Raw genomic sequence first — 17,341 nt, 5'->3', positions numbered from 1 at the left:
CATAAAAATCATTGAATTTATTTTGAATTTGTCTGATTTTAGTGAAAGTATCCAAAATCCATTAACCAGATTGGAAACCAATCCTACACCCACACCCATGTTTTGTCATACCAAATTGAAAATGAAGAGTCCAAACACTATTATACATATATAGTAAACAACACAACAAGTGGGATTTAACTAATTTTTCTTCTACAAAATAATCAATTTGGGCAGTAATCAACAATTTTAGCTCAAATCCTATATTCATGTTTTCGTACTCCACTGTTTCGTGACACTTTTCGTTTTTCGAGAGTTAAACAGTTTAACTTTGACACATTTGCGTATGGAATCTTCAAATTTTTTGAAGTGAAATTTATATATTTGTAAACTACGTGTAGAGTACTAAGTCACTATAATTGATAAGTCAAAATGTTAAAAGGATCTATGAAAAACTTACGATCAAAGATAGACTTATTTGAATCTCGAAATGCGAAAAGTGTCACATAAAATAGGACGATAGGAGTACTTACAATTCATTAAATATAACATTTTACCAATTATACATTTAAAACTCACTAACTTCTAATAACTAAATTCAGAACTCCTAAACTTCAAATCTTAAATTTGCTTCCGACTAAAATTGAGAATTCATACTCATCAAATCCTGAATTCGTTTTTGCGAAGTATCTTGTTGCAGCTACTATAGGCAATTTTTTGTTTCATTATTCCCACATTTAGTGAAAACGCAAGCCTAGAAAATTGCATAGTCCTGTTGAGCCAGGGATTGACAGAATTGGAGATGTGGCCTATCAGTTTATTAATATGCAACCAACTATATAATTATTGTTAATATAATATACGTGAAATTTCATAAAAAAGTTACGTATAACATTGGCTTCTTCTTTGTAATAGGAAAACTTGAATCAGCATGGGCAATAATTGAAAAAACACTGTTGCAATCATCATAAGGAGTAATAATTAATTGAAAGTTGTCAACATACATCAATTTTTAATAATATCTTTGCTTCTGAATGGGAAGGGGGATTCTTGTCCATGTCATATACATTGATACTCCTGTTGTCTGTTTGTCAATGGAAATAACTTGTGCATTTCATCAAACAGCAGAAGACTTCATTTATTTTTAGCATATTTGCTACTATATATTTTGTTATAAGAACAGGTTTGAGATTTTTCGAGTGGATTTGAATTCTCGGAGTTTAACTTATTCCATCATGATTGGAAGCAATGTGGAAAATGAAGAAGCAAAGCCATTGGGAAGATGGTCTGTTTTAGCATATGGTGTAGGGCATGTGCTTAATGATATAACATCAACTTATTGGTATACTTATCTCTTGCTCTATTTGACCAGTATTGGAATGCCTCCAAAGTAAGCATATACTTTCTCCAACTTGTTTTGTATGAACATCTTGTTGTAGCTAGTAAATATTATTCTCTTGGTTTTGCTGTTCTTTTTTTTTAAAATTCCCTAACGAGAGAATTTCATTCTGAAGACTTGAACCTGAGACGCCTGGTTAAAGGTAGAGGGACTTTTACCATTCCATTACACACCTTGGTAGCTTTTGTTCTGTTGGGGAAAAAAAACAAATGTTAAAAGGACTTAAAGTCGGTATAAAAGAGTTTTGTTTGATTTTGCTACTATTACTTTCGAGTTGTGACAAGGATCTCATGAATTTGATGTTGTAGTGGATTGTGATGTACATCAAAAAGTTTGGAAAGGGAAGTGTAATGTTTAGAGCGTTATTTAATCAGAATATACCTGACTTCAGAGCTTACAAAGTATTGGATCGAGTTAGTCTACGAGTGGCTTTAGTACACTTGTTTAAACTTCATTCTGTGATTGGTTGATTTGACTCTTCATTTGGTTCTATTTCACAGACAAGTTGCAGCACTTGCAATTACAGCGCAATTCACCGATGCAACGATGACCATAATTGCTGGAGTACTGGTATTTTTTCCATTGCGATCCTTCTTTTTTCTTTCATTAGAAATGTGATGTAATATCATGAGAAGTTATTGTATATTTCACTTAAAGCTTTTGATATGCACGAGAAATTTGCCGATCATGAATTATTTTTGCTTGTTTTGTTTCCCTCAACAGATAGACAGATTTGGACATTTCAAAATATGGCATGTTGTGGGGACTGTTCTTGTCTCTGCTGCATTTTATTCGTTTTTTTGGGGTGTTTGTGTTCCTTGCAAAATTATTGGGATCGATACGCCTCTTGTGCAAATGATTGGATATTATATGTTTGATATACTCTTCAGTGGTGGATGGTCTTGTACTCAAGTATCACATATGTAATCATCTCAACTTTCGTGTTTGTTTTTCTTTACTACAGAATCATTCGATTATTTGGCTAAAATGATAAATGTGTTCTACATTTTCTTGGCCTTCTCTGTTGAAGGGCAATGGTGAATGGCCTTACCCTGGATCAAACAAGCAGAGTTGCATGTGTCAGCTGCCGCAATGCTTTTACAATGGTTGGTACTCTGTTGCACCATTCTTTTCATCTCTATATAAACCAAACTAACCTTTTACCTCTTGTCTTGTAACTGTGAACCAATAATTGGGAAGGTCGCAAGCCTAATCGTATATGGAATTGGATTTTTCATATTCAATTCATCCGTGAAACAAGTTGAAATAAAAGAGCAGGTACATGAATACCAGGAGTGTTCCTCTATATGCATGTGCACGTGCTTTTCGTTAATGTACTTTACCACTTCCTTTTGCAGTACCACTTGTTGGCAACTATCACAGTATTGATCGGGTGCTTCTTTGTAATTTTATTTCATCTTGGAACTAAAGAGCCTAGGTTTGTTATCTACTCGTCCGCTTGTTAATTTGGAAGGCTCGAATGTACTTCATTAATGAGGATACAAATTACAATGTTAAGCATCTTTTGTGCAGCGTGAAACAAGTATCTCACATGACAAATCGCCGTGGTTCTTCTTGGAAGCGATGGTTGAAAAATGGCCTGTATTATAGAGTAGCTAGCATTTATGTGTTAACTAGAGTTGTAACGAATATATCTCAGGTAACTATAATTTTCTTCCAGCTTCTTTAAGTTGTATGTTATCGATCATTCACATATGTAGTAGTTCTCTGTTCTAAGTTTCTGTTTTATATTTGCAATCTCAGGTGTTTCTTGCTCTCTATGTAATTAGTGATCTACACATGAGCCAATCTTCCAAGGCTTTGGTATGATTTGTTATCGAGTTGAATAAAATTGACAACACTTATATCTTCCAGTTAAATAATGCTAATCGGGCTGAGTTATTATGTAATAGGTTCCTGCCATCATCTATTTGTGCAGCTTCATTACATCTATCTTTCTCCAGGTTCTCTTTCTCTATGGGGTTGTTCCACATTTGATCTTCACTTTCGATCTGTTCTTTGTTTGCGTATGCTAACTATTTTTCTGGTTGCACGTAGGAACTGGAATGGAACAATCACAGATTGAAGGCCATCTTTTCAGCAGGAGGCCTCCTGTGGCTATTTTGTAGTGCAGTAGTACTCTCCCTACCGATTAACATGAATGTTTTTATGTACATCTTGTCCGTAGTTATTGGAATCGCCAATGCCTTCTTGATGGTATGCTGCAGTTCAATTTTTTTGTACCTTAAGTTAACTCATGCAACAAAGTGTACTCAGGCTCCTATATTTAGCAATTCAGAGCTGGAAACTCTTCTATTTTGACAGTTAAATCGCGATGTTTCTGTTTTCTTTCGTGGTTAATAGGTAACTTCAGTAGGCATGGAAAGTGAGCTAGTTGATAAAGAAGTTGAGGGATGTGCTTTTGTTTATGGATCATTAGGCTTTGTGGAGAAAGTATTGTGTGGGGTAATGCTGTACATTCTAGAGTCATACGAAAGTAAGCTATATCTTTCGTTCTCTTCAAACGTATGCATATCATGAATGAAATTTAAATCTTTGAAATGAAACTGTTTACACCTATGCAGGCGTAACACCAGCATCGTGCAATCCCGCATATCCATGTTTCACAGTAACGCGATTTTCATTGGGATTCATTCCGGGAGTTGCTGCATTAGTTGGAGTCATTGTTACATGTTTTACAAAGTTCAGAACTTCACTTCCAGAGCCCTTGACAGAACCTTTGTTGACATAGTGATAAGCCAAAAGCTTTAATTAGTGCAATCACAAGGAGTTAATAAGCATTTTCTTATTTATTATATTCAAAGCACTACGCTTTTATTTATAGTTTTTTAAGAAGTGTGCAAAATCAATAATGGACAAACAAGGTTGAACGAAAGGAGTATCAAATTATACATTAAACTGCTATGCAGAAATCTAAATCATGTGCAATAATGCATTGAATATTCTGGATAGAAAATCAATGGCACTGAGTACTTGGACTCTAGAGCATGGCCAGATACAGCATTGCAAGTTTTTTTTTCTGGTTTTAGATCAGTTGTAAGATTAAAAAAAATCCATGAGCTGGACTATTTTGGATTTTTTTCTCAATTATTTTATTTTGGTGATTTTTTAATTATAACTTCTTAAAAGTCGTGGGACTCGATCGTGTTTTTAATTTTATATCCATTTTGTATATTTTATATAATCGATGGTAATCAGTCGATTTTAACCAATAATTCGTTTATTTTTTTCAATCGACCCACCATTTTATGACATAATAAAGTCTGCCAGTTAATACTTAAGTTTATGCCACAATCAACGAATGTCCATCGATTTTTTATCAATCATAAAGTTTTACTTCATTGTTCTTTAGTTAAAAAGAGATCATGTTAAGAGTGAAAAGAGTCTTTTTCACATTATTACACATATTTATTCATTATTTCAATGGTATATAGTGTTAGAAAAATGCAGATTAATACAAAAATATATATGATTAAAATTATTATGTGAAAACCTTTTAAATTAAGGAAAAATCACGTGTCAAGAAAAGCATAAATTAAGGAAAAATCATTTGTCAAAAAAAGCAACTGATATCACTATAGCAAAGAACTTTTATATTGTGTAATCACTAATATATTATAACACTCTTTTGATTTATCACTTTACTAAAATATTATTCATATTCTATTTTTCTTTCACAGACTATATATCTTATATAGTCTATGTAATCCCTCACTTTGCTGTCAAATGTTTTTTTGCTCTAACTTGGTGAGCTCATTTTTTATAGAAGAAATTTGCCACTGCAACCATTCACCACCGAAAGCTTTCAATTGCTGTGTTTCTCAGCATTTGTTGTCAATTAAAAATTGTTTGCCAATCTTGTCAACCATTGACAATTGCGTACAACAATTGTTAAAAGTCAATATTGGGTTTGGATCCCACATGTAGTACCTACTTTACATTGCATCAAAATCTTGGAGATTAAACCTCGATAAGTTGAAAGTCGATGATCATTTTTAACGTTTAAAATATTTAAATTTTTCTTGAAATTTCAAATGTTCGAAACTTTTCAAATTCGACTACAGACCTTATGGCAACTTGAGTTCTTATTTGACCTATTGCGTGTTTCGGTAAACTTCTTGTTAGCAAGACTCTTAAAAGCTTGATAGATACATGTGAAGCACTTCATTAATTTAAAGGTAGCATGAAAAAAAAAATTAATTTTTTAAAATGAATTAAATATCTTTTTCGATATAAGAATCAAATAAAACAAAAAGGATGGATATCATATAAAGTCAATTGAGAAAATTGAAAAATATTTAAAACACTTTTAAATTTGACATGAATTATTGACGAACCCCTTTGGCGGAAAATATTACTATATATGCATGGTTAAAATTATTTTTTAGATTTATATAATAGATGTCGAACCCCCTTCGACTAGTTCATATGCTGACTCTTTCGAATTTTAAACTCCCTTATTTGAAATCCTGAATCCGCCAATGCCCGGAACTATTGACAACTTTTACTTGACTGATTGAACTTAAATACACTCTTCATCTTGTCACATGGGTGCAATACACCGTGAATTCTTGTCCAGTTTATAGGAGTGTTTTCAACGCTTCTCTCCATTTTTTTATTAAAAGTCCTACAAGAGTTTGAGACCACTAGTTATGTCATGTGGCTTATGTGAGAGTATATTTATGTTGAATTAGAGGGTGTGTTAAATGTGCTTAAAAGTTGAATCAAACCTATTTTTAATTCGGTTTTTGACGTCTAAAAGTATTTGATAAATATAAAATATAACTAAAAATTAGTCAAAAAAGAATTAAAATAAGTTGAGAAGTGTTTGACAAGGTCAAGAATGATAAGTTGAAAATGACTTAAAATAAGTAAAAAACCAAATTTAGATCTCCCCCTACTTTTTATTTGTTGACTTGAAAGTCATTTCAGTTTGACTTTTTATTTTTGACTTAAAAGGTACTTTTTAAGTCAGTCCAAACAAGCCCTTAATTCAGAGAAAATATTTTTAAAATTATCGATAACTTGGAGATGAGATTAACCATTCCCACTAAATTCTAAGAATATTTTTCTAATACATGTAGTAAAATAACTTGGAGATGAGATTAACCATTCCCACTAAATTCTAAGAATATTTTTCTAATACATGTAGTAAATTTGATGAGGAGTTTAAGCATAATAATTACAAACCCAATTTGTTGATTGATGACTTGATGGTGGCTCTAATTCCATGATATATTGATGCAGTTTTAAAAATTGGCAAAGTTACATAAAGATAATTCATTTAATAGAAGCCACATGTATTCAACTTTGTCAAAATAAGTTGTTTTAAGTCCCAATAGTCATGGATTACGTCTCATCTACTTAAATAGTGAATTTGTGGTTGATACCTTTGCCTTCCAAGTTCTAACTTGCTGTTTTTTTATTTTATTTTTATTTTTTCGATTTTAATAAATAGCTTTTATAAAAAAATTATTTAATATTTGATGCTTGAATTCAAAATCTCTAATTAAAATTAAATGAATACTTACGATTTCATTATAACTTTTGGAATATCCTTATTTTATTTATTTAATTGCACATATTTGCGTCAATAAAAATTATTAAAAGGATCTGCATATAAATAATTAGTCGCTTATTAACTTTTATATATATATGTATATATATTTGCTAGCTATTTCTAATTTAAGTGATTGAATGGACAGTTATTTTAATGAAGTTAATTCTTCTTAGTTTGTTTTTTATTGAAAGATTAGTTTGATTGTGACTTTAGGAGTAGTGGATGCATGAGAAAGTTTCAAATAAGCCAACATTAAGAGATGACTCATTGTATAATTGTGTCATTTTCACATTAATATTAGCATGTACTTAGGAATCTTGATTAGGTCGGAATCTTAACGATAAGTAATATTTGTTTTTTATTTTTTTTTGTATTGTAAAAAATAATTTAATAGTTTCAGAAAAAGAAAACGAGATGCATGAAAGAATTACTCTAGTAGTGACAAATTTTTTTTCTTCCCTTTTTATAATTAAATTCATCTAATTACTTTCTCCGTTCACTTTTATTTCATTTTACATTTTTTGGAAGTTATTTGAGTATTTTTCAACGTTAACTTAGATTACATTAATTGATAATTTAAATAAAAAATTTCAATATTTAAAAATTATATGAAAAGTACTATAAATTACATTTTTTTTAGATATTAATATGATAAATTTATAAATCTTAAAATGTTAATTAACTTTTTTTTATAATTTAACCTTAAAAATAAAAATTATAATAATTAAAAATGTCTAAAAAGAGTAATATATAATACGTAATTCCTTATTTTTATTTTTCAATAAGGAGACAAAAACATAAAAGCGTAACGTAACGTAAGCACCCCTCGAAAAAAGGAAGTTTGGTTAGTGATCACTAGATTTAGATTAGGATTCTTTGTGGGACCATAACTTTATAATTGTGGACTTTAAGGGGCCGTTTGGTTGACAAAATGGAAGTATCTTTCATATTTAGGGATCCCATTCACCAATAATTGACTACATAATATCTAGTTACTTTCTCCGTTTCAAAAAGAATTATTTTATTTCTTTTCAAGTCTATTTTTAAAAAATAATTTCTTTCTTTTTTTGGTAAAATTTTAACTCTAACTTTCCACGTGACATATTTAAGGTCATAATTTGGTATATTTGACATAACTTTAATTTAGAAACACAAGATCAAAAAGTCTTCTTTCTTTTCTTAAACTTCATTCCAAGTCAAACTAAGTCATTTTTTTTTAAATGGAAAAACTATTTTTTATCGTAATCTTTTTCACATGATAAAAACAACATATTCACGTTGAGCATAAGTCTGGCGATATGCAATTAAATTCATTAATATATGAATTATTATTATTATTATTATTATAAAAAAATGCAATACTTTATCAACATATTATGAATCTAATTTGTTCGTACGAATTGATTTAGTCCCACAAACACTTTAAATTGAACCTTCCACCAATGGACATGGAAAGTAACATTAATTTTTAACTAAGGATGACAACAATGACTTGTAATTGTCAAAATGGTACATGGCGAGGTCATCATAATTTTGTAAGTCTAATTTGACGATATTCAATAAAATTTAAATGATATAAAAAAATTAACATGATCTTTATATAAGAAGGACACACAAAAATCAAAAAAAATGTAAAGGAAAAATTAGAGTTGAGGTTGTGGCTAACTGAAGATAAGAATCTTTTCTTCAGAAAAAAAAAATAGAATCTTTTCAACTTTTGCTAATTTTGAGTTTAGATTCTAATATTATTATATTTTTCAATTTTTAGCTAATTTACAAGATACGGCTTTTAAGGAAGCCCCCCACATCAATCGACAAACACAGTGATAATAACTCCCAATTGCTTAACATATCTTCATAAAATCTTAGAAAAAAGATCGAAGGAAAAGGACAAACAAAATTCTCAGAATGTCAGTCAGTGGTGGGAAATAGAGAAAAAGAAGATATCATTTTTTATTGCATTCAGTTTTTGTGAACTGTTATAGGTGAAAGGGAGGTGGCTTTTTCAATAAGCGGTGGCAGTGAAGGAAGAAGAAGAAAACAAACACAAGGGATTTGCCCCCTTTTTCTCTTTTGGTGCGTCTAGATCACGCTTAATAACTGTTTCTACTTTCTTGATTGGTTTGTTTTGCAAGAAAGTTTTTTTTTTTTTAAATTTGCTCTTGAGTCTTGATTGTTGTGGATCAAGATTAGTTTTTTCTTTGTTATATAAAATCATGGGTTCTTCTTCTTCTTCTACATAGATTCATCCGAAAACCCAGGTATAATTTTTACATTTTTTCTTCTTCAATTTCGTGAAATTTTTTTTTTCCAAGCTGTTATGTTTTTTTTTTTTTCATTTTGTATATATGATTATACAGGTAATTGATATTGTGTAAGCTTCCATGTTGTTTCCTTTTGTTTTTTGATTAAGATGAACATGTTAAAGAGGTAAACTTTCTGGTTTTTGGTTGCTGAGTATGGACTATGGTGATATTTTTTTATTTTTTTAAGAGAGAAATAGATGGGTTTACTAGTAGGGCTGATTCTTGATCCTAATTGTTATCGATAGAGATAAGGCGATGGGGTAATCTAATTCATTTTGTATGCATCAAATCATGACTAGTATTAGAGGAAATAAGCAGTTCATTAAAAGTTTAAGCATGTCTTAAGTAAGTGAATTGTCATTACTTCAAGAGTGGTCCTTAAGGGAGTACAACTAGTCATTGATACTTATAAGCAAGGCTAAGCAGAGTATTAATTTTGTCATAATTGATCTTGTCATGATGGAAGTAAAGGAGAGAAATCTATGAAAGATGTATGATGCAGTTTTCACAACGTCAACATCACTTAACAAACAGTTGGGATATCTTGTAATTATTTAAAAGCTGATAGGAGTCTGTTTAAATACTTGTCATTGTTTATTATTAAGTCAAGTTTAGAGTAAAGTATTTCCTCTAAACATAACTGTTACTATGAATTCACTATCTGATACCCTTCTTTTTCTGAGACTTGGATCTAACATACTTGTGTCTCCATCATGCATCTATGGTGGTTCAGTTATTTGATATGTTCACTTGTTCAGTGATCTTAGTTTCTTGGTTATGCTATATTTGGTGTATGTATTGTATACTGTGCAACCATCAACCTCAAACAAGATGTGTTCAGTATCATTACTTTTTTAAGATTGCAAGATGTAAATCTTTTATTAAAACTCGAGGTGTGAGTGTTGAATCTACGTTGTATCCTTTCATTACTTTTTTGTTGGTTTTGTTGTGTCATTCAATTTTCTCCCTGAATGTTGTCTGTGGTTAAGTCAATGTAATTTTGCATCTGAAGCCTCATCTGTTGAATTGCAGGTTTCCCATTCATCGAAGCACCGCCAAAACTTCTATAGCACTATGATTAATCATAGTGAGGATGATGAATCGTTGACAAAACCCCTTGGAAGGTGTTCCGTCTTTTATTACGGCATTGGGCACATGCTCAACGACATAACTTCAGCCTGTTGGTTCACTTATCTCTTAGTCTTTCTAACGGATATTGGATTATCCCCCAGGTTTGTTTATTATTTTCTTGCTCTTAGGTACTCTGATGAGCATGTGTCTTTCAATAATCTATTTAGCATTAAGACAAAAAAGGATAGAAACCCCTTTGTGGCTCCTGCATCTTTAAATTATCATGTACCTCTTTTACTGTATTCTGATGTAGCTCGTCTGCTGATAGTAATCTAACATGTAGCCACCTTTTTCACAATTATTGAGTTAATGCTTACCACTACTTTATGTACTTTAGAGTGTGTTGTGTGAATGTTATGAGTTCAATGGAGTGTACTAGGCGCTTAGCTTCTAGTTAGTTAAATAGAAAGACTGGTTTCATTTTTTGTATACAACTATAGGGTTTCTTGTTTGTTAAATAAAAAGACCGGTTTCATTTTTTGTATACAACCATAGGGTATATCTGCAGCCAGCCTATACTGGGGATGCAACACTCAGGATGGGCATATGAAAATTGAAGACTGCCCTGTCATGCTGCTGTTAGCATGCTGCATGTAACTAACATTGTATAATGACATTTAAAGGGCTCGCTACCGGGATCTCAATTCTACTAGTGTAATTTTGTCCTCATGTTATCCACTACTGCACTCTCCCCAATTTGTCAAGCATGTGACTTCTACACTCCGATGTCCTTGCATTTCATTATCCCCTCCTCCCCCTCAAATTGATCTCAAAAGAAAAGGTTATATGCTATATAGGATACCGAAGTTTGTGAAGCAATTGATTGTGTATTCATGTATACCATGTCTGTTTCTCAGTGATGCTGCAGTTGTAATGCTCTCAGGTCAAGTTGCAGATGGATTGACTACTATATTTGCTGGGGAACTGGTATCTCTCAAGAACATAACTACTACCTAAACTTTGTCCTTATATCACCTACTGAGTTTTAAAGCATCTATTATATTTTCCTGGAAAATGGATTAGATGACTTAAGAAAAACATTTTAAGATATTTTAACGTCATTTCGTAAAAGAGATCATGAAGTCGTTGCTAGATGAAAACATGCTCTACCATTTTCACCATTTCTCATCTAAACATATGCTTGTCTGTTATAAAATGTATAGTTTTTCTTGTATGAGTATTCCAAATATATTGTTTATGCAGTCATTTTCTTAATTATATATTGGTTAGTTAAATGCAATAAGTAATTTTTGACATGAGAACAGCACATAGTCTTTTCAGGATAATAACAACTACGCCTCTTATCCCCAGATAATAGTGCATACCTTTATTTTTTTCTTTATTAATGAACCTTCTAACTAATATTTGTTGTTCTACCTGATAGATAGACAGATTCGGGCATTTTAAAGTATGGCATATTGCAGGATCTCTCTTGGTTGCTGTCTCATTTTCTTCGGTGTTTGGCGGTTGCTTGCCTTGCAAACTTATTGGTTCTGATTCGGCCAAGCTGCAAACTATTGGTTACAGCGTGTTCGCTGCAATCTTCAATGTGGGATGGGCTGCTACTCAAGTATCGCACATGTAATGTTTGCTCTTATCTATCTTCTTGTTCTAAATATTATAAGACTGCCAGGTTTGCCCGTTTACTCCTGAAAACCTTCTCATGGCAGGACTAACATATTAGTCCACCATTTGGAGGGCCGTTTTCTGCAACTAAGTAAAAGATCTAGATCCTTCATCAATCCTTTATAGAAAAAAACCCAGCTAATTGATGTCTTCCTTGTCCTCCTCAAGTTATAAGCAATAAGAATGTGATGGCAATCCATGTACTTTCCACCCCTAAAAAAAGTTATCTTTCTCCATGTTCATCAAAAAGAAATACTCTCCTGTTGCTGCAGTAAACTATATGACTGGATAGTAATCTTTCTTTGAGAATGACCCTGAGGTCTCAGGTTCAATACTCAGCGGAGACAAAAAACACTACGTGATTCTTCCCATTTGTCCTAGCCTTGGTGGACAAAGGTACCAGATGCTGGTGGGAAGTGGCAGGTATCCCGTGGACAGTAGTCGTGGTGCGCGCAAGTTGGCCCAGACACCATGGTATTTAAAAAAAAAAGAATGACAGGGTTCTGCCATGTGCTTGATGAGTACAATGAAACTGGAAATTCCTTGGGCTCTCCATCCGACAATCCTGGACGACACCTCTAAATTGTAAATCCAAGTACCCTATCCCGCTCTATAACACCCTAGGCAAATTTCACGTAGGCAAAACACTGGGAATATGTAGGGTGTATGAGAAAGCAACCCAGACAGTAATGTGTTGTGTTTTTAAAGTCGTGCAGACCTAGGCCCAAATCGAACAATAAAACTAGGGGCTTGGCCTGACAAATATAGTATTAGAACTGGACTCCTATGATAGGATGGTAGACAAACCTAAGACGAGGAAGCTAAGTTTGTACGGGGGTTGTATCTGACTGTCACGATGGAGTGACTGACAGGCTTCTATGCTAGCAAGCTTCCGAAGAGGTGGTGTATTCACATCTAAGGCAAATCCAACCCACAAGAAAACATCTTAGGCAAATATCACATCGGAAAGGGAGAGTAAAGTAAAGTACTTTATAATACAGAGGGTGTGTTCACATGGTAAGTGTACTTTTGGACTCGATGTGAATTATCCAAGGGACAGTTGTGAGGCCAGTTGGGCCAAAGTAGACAATGTGTACCATGGACTTGGACTTTGATACTCTATTCCCTGCTTTCATTACATAGCTTCCTGATTTTATGGATAGTAACCTGTATAAAGCTGGTGAATATAGCTTGCCTCTGGATTCTATCACGACACCATTGCTTATCCCCCGTTTTGTGAACTCGGGAAAATGTCTGTCAGTCTATTTATGGTTTCCTCTCAAATAGCAGTGCCATAAGAACTACATCTGTTCATTCTTTAATACCAAACTTGTATTCCATATCTATCTCCTTTGATCCTCCTCCACCGCCACTCACTCAAATGTCCGTAAGACCACACATATTCTTCCAACTGATCTAGCTAGAGTGACCATCGCTTTTGCGCACTGAAGCTATGTAGGATTCTGATAATTATCATGAAGTTACCACCTTCAGACAAGTAATTTCTCTGCTAACATGCTAAACTTTACCTCAAATTTATAGATCGCTAGTAATTAACTAAATTGTAATAACTTGAGGACGACAACTTTAATCTTCTAGAACATGACCCCCCCATGAAATTTTACCAAGCACAACCTGGAGATTATCTGATAGTTCTTTGTAATTCCTTAACAACATATATGCTTGCTGTAGGTCAATGGTGAACTGCATTACACTGAACTCGACAAGCAGAGTAGTTTTAGCTAGTTGCCGCAATGCTTTTACAATGGTTGGTGATCTCCTCCATTATTTCATGCAAAATTTCCTTGTACATGTGAGCAGTCATTAACTTTCGGTTTGTTCTACATTTGTTTGAACGGATGAATTTGAAGGTTGCAAACCTTAGCTTATACGCAGTTGCTTTTGTTGTGTTCAATGTCGTCGGAGCAGGGACACCTGCTGCTGTCGAAAATCAGGTGTGTGACTTTTCAGTTGTTACTCTATTTATTCTAATACTTTCTTTTGTCTGTGTTCTCATTACTTTTTGAAAGATCAGTATCGTTGGATTGCATATATATCAATTTTAATTGGAAGCTGCTTCGTCGTTGTGTTTGCTATTGGAACCAGAGAGCCAAGGTATGCACATGTCTTATTTCTCTTTTTTTTTTTTAGTGAATGCATTGACTGCATCAGTTGCTTGGACTGAATTTTCATGAAAATGCGATTGTTTGCAATTTTTTTTATTGCTTGGATGAATTGGGCATAAGATGACTTTGTTTGAGAGTTTTGATGGTTCTAACCTTTAACCAGCTTAGGCATTCATCAAAGTTGTTCAGCTTTTCTTTCTGCATAACAATATAGCTTCATTTGTGTAAAACTCAGATGAAAAATAAAATCCATCCTGAAGAATAAACTGGGATACATAGAAAAAGTACGAGAACTATGCTAAACTTCGAAATGGGAGATTGCTTTCAAGTACCTTGAGCTGTCAGTTTAAGGGGGTAGTTTTTGATAATTTTCTGCTTAAATGTTCACTCTAATATCTGCCTTTCTTGGGCAGGTTGAAACTAGAAGCTCATGTTAAAGGTTATGTTAGAATTTCTTGGATGTATTGGTTTAAGAAAATCTTATATCACCAAGTTGCTCTTGTTTACGTGCTTACCAGACTTGTGACTAATGTCTCCCAGGTGAGTATTATTTATTTTGAAATTAGCTCTTTTCAATAAATATTAAAATGATGACATGGATTTCATTTGAATCATTTTCCCTAAGCATTCACTTGGTTATTTATTTTGAAATTAGCTGTTTTCAATAAATATTAAAATGATGACATGGATTTCATTTGAATCATTTTCCCTAAGCATTCACTTGGTTTTATAACTATAGAGTTGTTGTAATTGTTTGCATTGCAGGCATTTCTTGCTTTCTATGTGATCAATGACCTGCAGATGAGTCTATCTTCAAAAGCGTTGGTATCTTTCTGAGCATTGTTTCCATTTAAAATAAAGACATTTTATTGAAGAGAGGCTAGGGAAGAAATACAATACTAATACTTGTTTCTTTAATTGATGTGGATAGGTCCCTGCAATCATCTTTGTCTGCAGCTTCATTGTATCCATCCTGCTACAGGTCCATACAGAGCAGAACTTTTTCATCATTTCTATCTCTGAATTTTCCAGAGCCTCTTTTTTTTTTTTTTTGCCTGGTCTATTTCTCTGATAGTTGTATTATATGCAGGAGATTAAGTGGACAAGCCAGCGATTGAAGGGCTTTTATACTGCAGGAGGTCTCCTTTGGGTACTTTGTGGCATAGGAATACTCCTGCTTCCAAGAAACATGAATGCATTTATGTATATCTTGTCGATATTCATTGGCATAGCAAATGCCTTGATAATGGTAAGGTTAATTTTCTATGAGCTGAGTTTGATATCAGGTCTTGAAACTTTATACTAAGAACTTATCCTGTTACAGCATATCTGTTTTTTGCATTAAACTTCTAAAGAACACAGATGGGTGGGTGATCAACCATAAACTCAGGCTCTCGTTAGGTGCAAAATTCACTTGTGATAAATTTATATGGACCAAATACTCTTTCAAACATTGATCAATTCTCTATGTGGTTAACCTAATTGTCACCTTTTATGTGGATACAATTATCTCCTTAGAAAGGCAATTTTCCATTTGTTTCTTAATGATATTCTTTTAACAAGGAACTCTGTAATTGTGGTTTTTTGCTTAATTTTTGTCACTTATTTGAGTTCTTTGAAGCTCCTAACTAACAACAAACTTTTTTAACTGGAGAGTGGGCAATAATATTCTGAACTGGAATTTGGTTCAGCTACATGCCTTGCTAACATGCATATAGTTTCTGTTATTCCATGAGGAAGCCAGGCTCTTTATTGTGTCATGGAATGGGGGAAATAGTGAAGTAGTGTGATTCATGATACTCGGTTTCAATTGTAAAACATGAATTCTGATCATAAATTCTACAATTACAATCTTCATGTGCACCTCTTTCGATGTGATTTAACAGGTAACTGGAGTGGGCATGCAAAGTGTCTTGGTTGGGCGAGATCTCAATGGCTGTGCTTTTGTGTATGGATCATTGAGCTTTATGGATAAAATGATATGTGGGGTAGCTTTGTTCATTCTCGAGTCATATCAGAGTAAGCATTCGGTTCCATATCTCTCTGTTATCTCAGTCAATGCACAGCTTCAATTCAAAGTCATTCTAATTTTTCAACATCCGTTGTTGAGCGTGTATGGGGAAAACTAGTGAATTAGCTCCACCTAATTTTCATTAACACCTTTTTATCTGCAACTCTTTATTTACTTTGGCAATTGTCACGTTTTTATGCAGGATCCACTCCAGAACTGCACAACTGCAGTCCGAGTTACCATTTCTTCTCCCTCAATCGGTATGCACTAGGTCTCGTTCCAGCAGTTTGTGCACTCCTTGGTGTGATAATCACCTGTAGTATGAACCTCCAGACACCCATATTGGTGCCTCTGGAAGAACCTCTACTGGGTTAACACCTAAGTACTGCTCACTGATGCTCTTATAATCAAGTCATGTTAAAGAAACGGATTCAAGCCTGATGATTTTTTTTCAGCAGACACCAGTTAGTTCAAAGATTATACAGAACATTATAGCTTCTTTACGGGCAATTTCAACCAATTTAGGATTATTTGTACATACTCTGATCTGTATATGTACAATGATATGAAGAATTATAGTCTTGAAATTAAATTGTCAAAAAATGTACAGAGCTAGAAAGATGTTCTTGCTGTATAACTCTTGTAACATGATAATATTTGTTTTCTTTTTCTAGCTTAATGTTATCTGTGCACTTCCTTTTATTATTTATACTAAGAAAAAGATGCAGTCATGTGAAAAAATTATTGAAGTGACATGTAACCAGAAACTACTTGTAATAATTAATTAATATCTAGCAGATTGACTTTGCATGGAAAGAAAGTGACTGAACCCTGTTGTTTGCTAACAAATTGTAAATGGCACTAAACTTTTAGTCATGTGTAGCTTTCAAGATATAGTTAGAAGTGAATAATCTCAAGTAACTAAATATTTTTTAGAAAAAAATGTGTATTTGAGTGAGTTATTAGGTATTTGAGTGAGTTATTAGGTGTTCCATACAACTGAAAATAATTGTGTGGGACTTAATTTTGTCTTACAAAAAAAAGTGAATTCAGATTTTACTCCTTGAGTCTGCTTTGTTGTGAGTAGGAAAAAAGTCTTGCACAATTAGGAGAGTTTCAAAATACAAAAAAAAATTACCTTTTTGGTCCAAAGATCTTACCATTATGTCAAAAGTTATAGCA

At 33.0% G+C, this 17,341-nt stretch overlaps 2 protein-coding genes across 4 annotated transcripts; both read left to right on the top strand.

The window, feature by feature from the left end:
- The first annotated feature begins 995 nt into the window (after positions 1-995).
- On the top strand, positions 996-4,393 carry LOC107016227 (major facilitator superfamily domain-containing protein 12-like). Its single transcript, XM_015216721.2, has 12 exons — positions 996-1,369; positions 1,879-1,948; positions 2,102-2,301; positions 2,409-2,484; positions 2,579-2,656; positions 2,737-2,816; positions 2,912-3,038; positions 3,143-3,202; positions 3,292-3,342; positions 3,437-3,595; positions 3,743-3,875; positions 3,964-4,393. The coding sequence occupies exons 1-12, from the start codon at positions 1,215-1,217 to the stop codon at positions 4,128-4,130; spliced, it is 1,356 nt and encodes a 451-aa protein (XP_015072207.1). The 5' UTR covers positions 996-1,214; the 3' UTR covers positions 4,131-4,393.
- Positions 4,394-8,608: 4,215 nt separating this feature from the next.
- LOC107008208 (major facilitator superfamily domain-containing protein 12-like) lies at positions 8,609-16,861 on the top strand. 3 transcript variants are annotated; one of them, XM_015207137.2, is made up of 13 exons: positions 8,609-9,035; positions 10,298-10,497; positions 11,254-11,323; positions 11,781-11,977; positions 13,715-13,790; positions 13,894-13,977; positions 14,058-14,137; positions 14,562-14,688; positions 14,914-14,973; positions 15,080-15,130; positions 15,239-15,397; positions 16,035-16,167; positions 16,362-16,861. In XM_015207137.2, the coding sequence occupies exons 2-13, from the start codon at positions 10,340-10,342 to the stop codon at positions 16,532-16,534; spliced, it is 1,368 nt and encodes a 455-aa protein (XP_015062623.1). In that variant the 5' UTR covers positions 8,609-9,035; positions 10,298-10,339; the 3' UTR covers positions 16,535-16,861. The 3 variants fall into 3 exon arrangements, with proteins under 3 accessions (XP_015062623.1, XP_015062624.1, XP_027770675.1); XM_015207138.2 differs by lacking the exon at positions 8,609-9,035 and adding an exon at positions 9,079-9,220; XM_027914874.1 differs by lacking the exon at positions 8,609-9,035 and adding an exon at positions 10,035-10,158.
- The last annotated feature ends 480 nt before the right edge of the window (positions 16,862-17,341 follow it).

This window comes from Solanum pennellii, chromosome 1, assembly GCF_001406875.1.
Source record: "Solanum pennellii chromosome 1, SPENNV200".
NCBI lineage: Eukaryota > Viridiplantae > Streptophyta > Magnoliopsida > Solanales > Solanaceae > Solanum > Solanum pennellii.
This window is presented reverse-complemented; position numbering and strand designations above follow the sequence as displayed.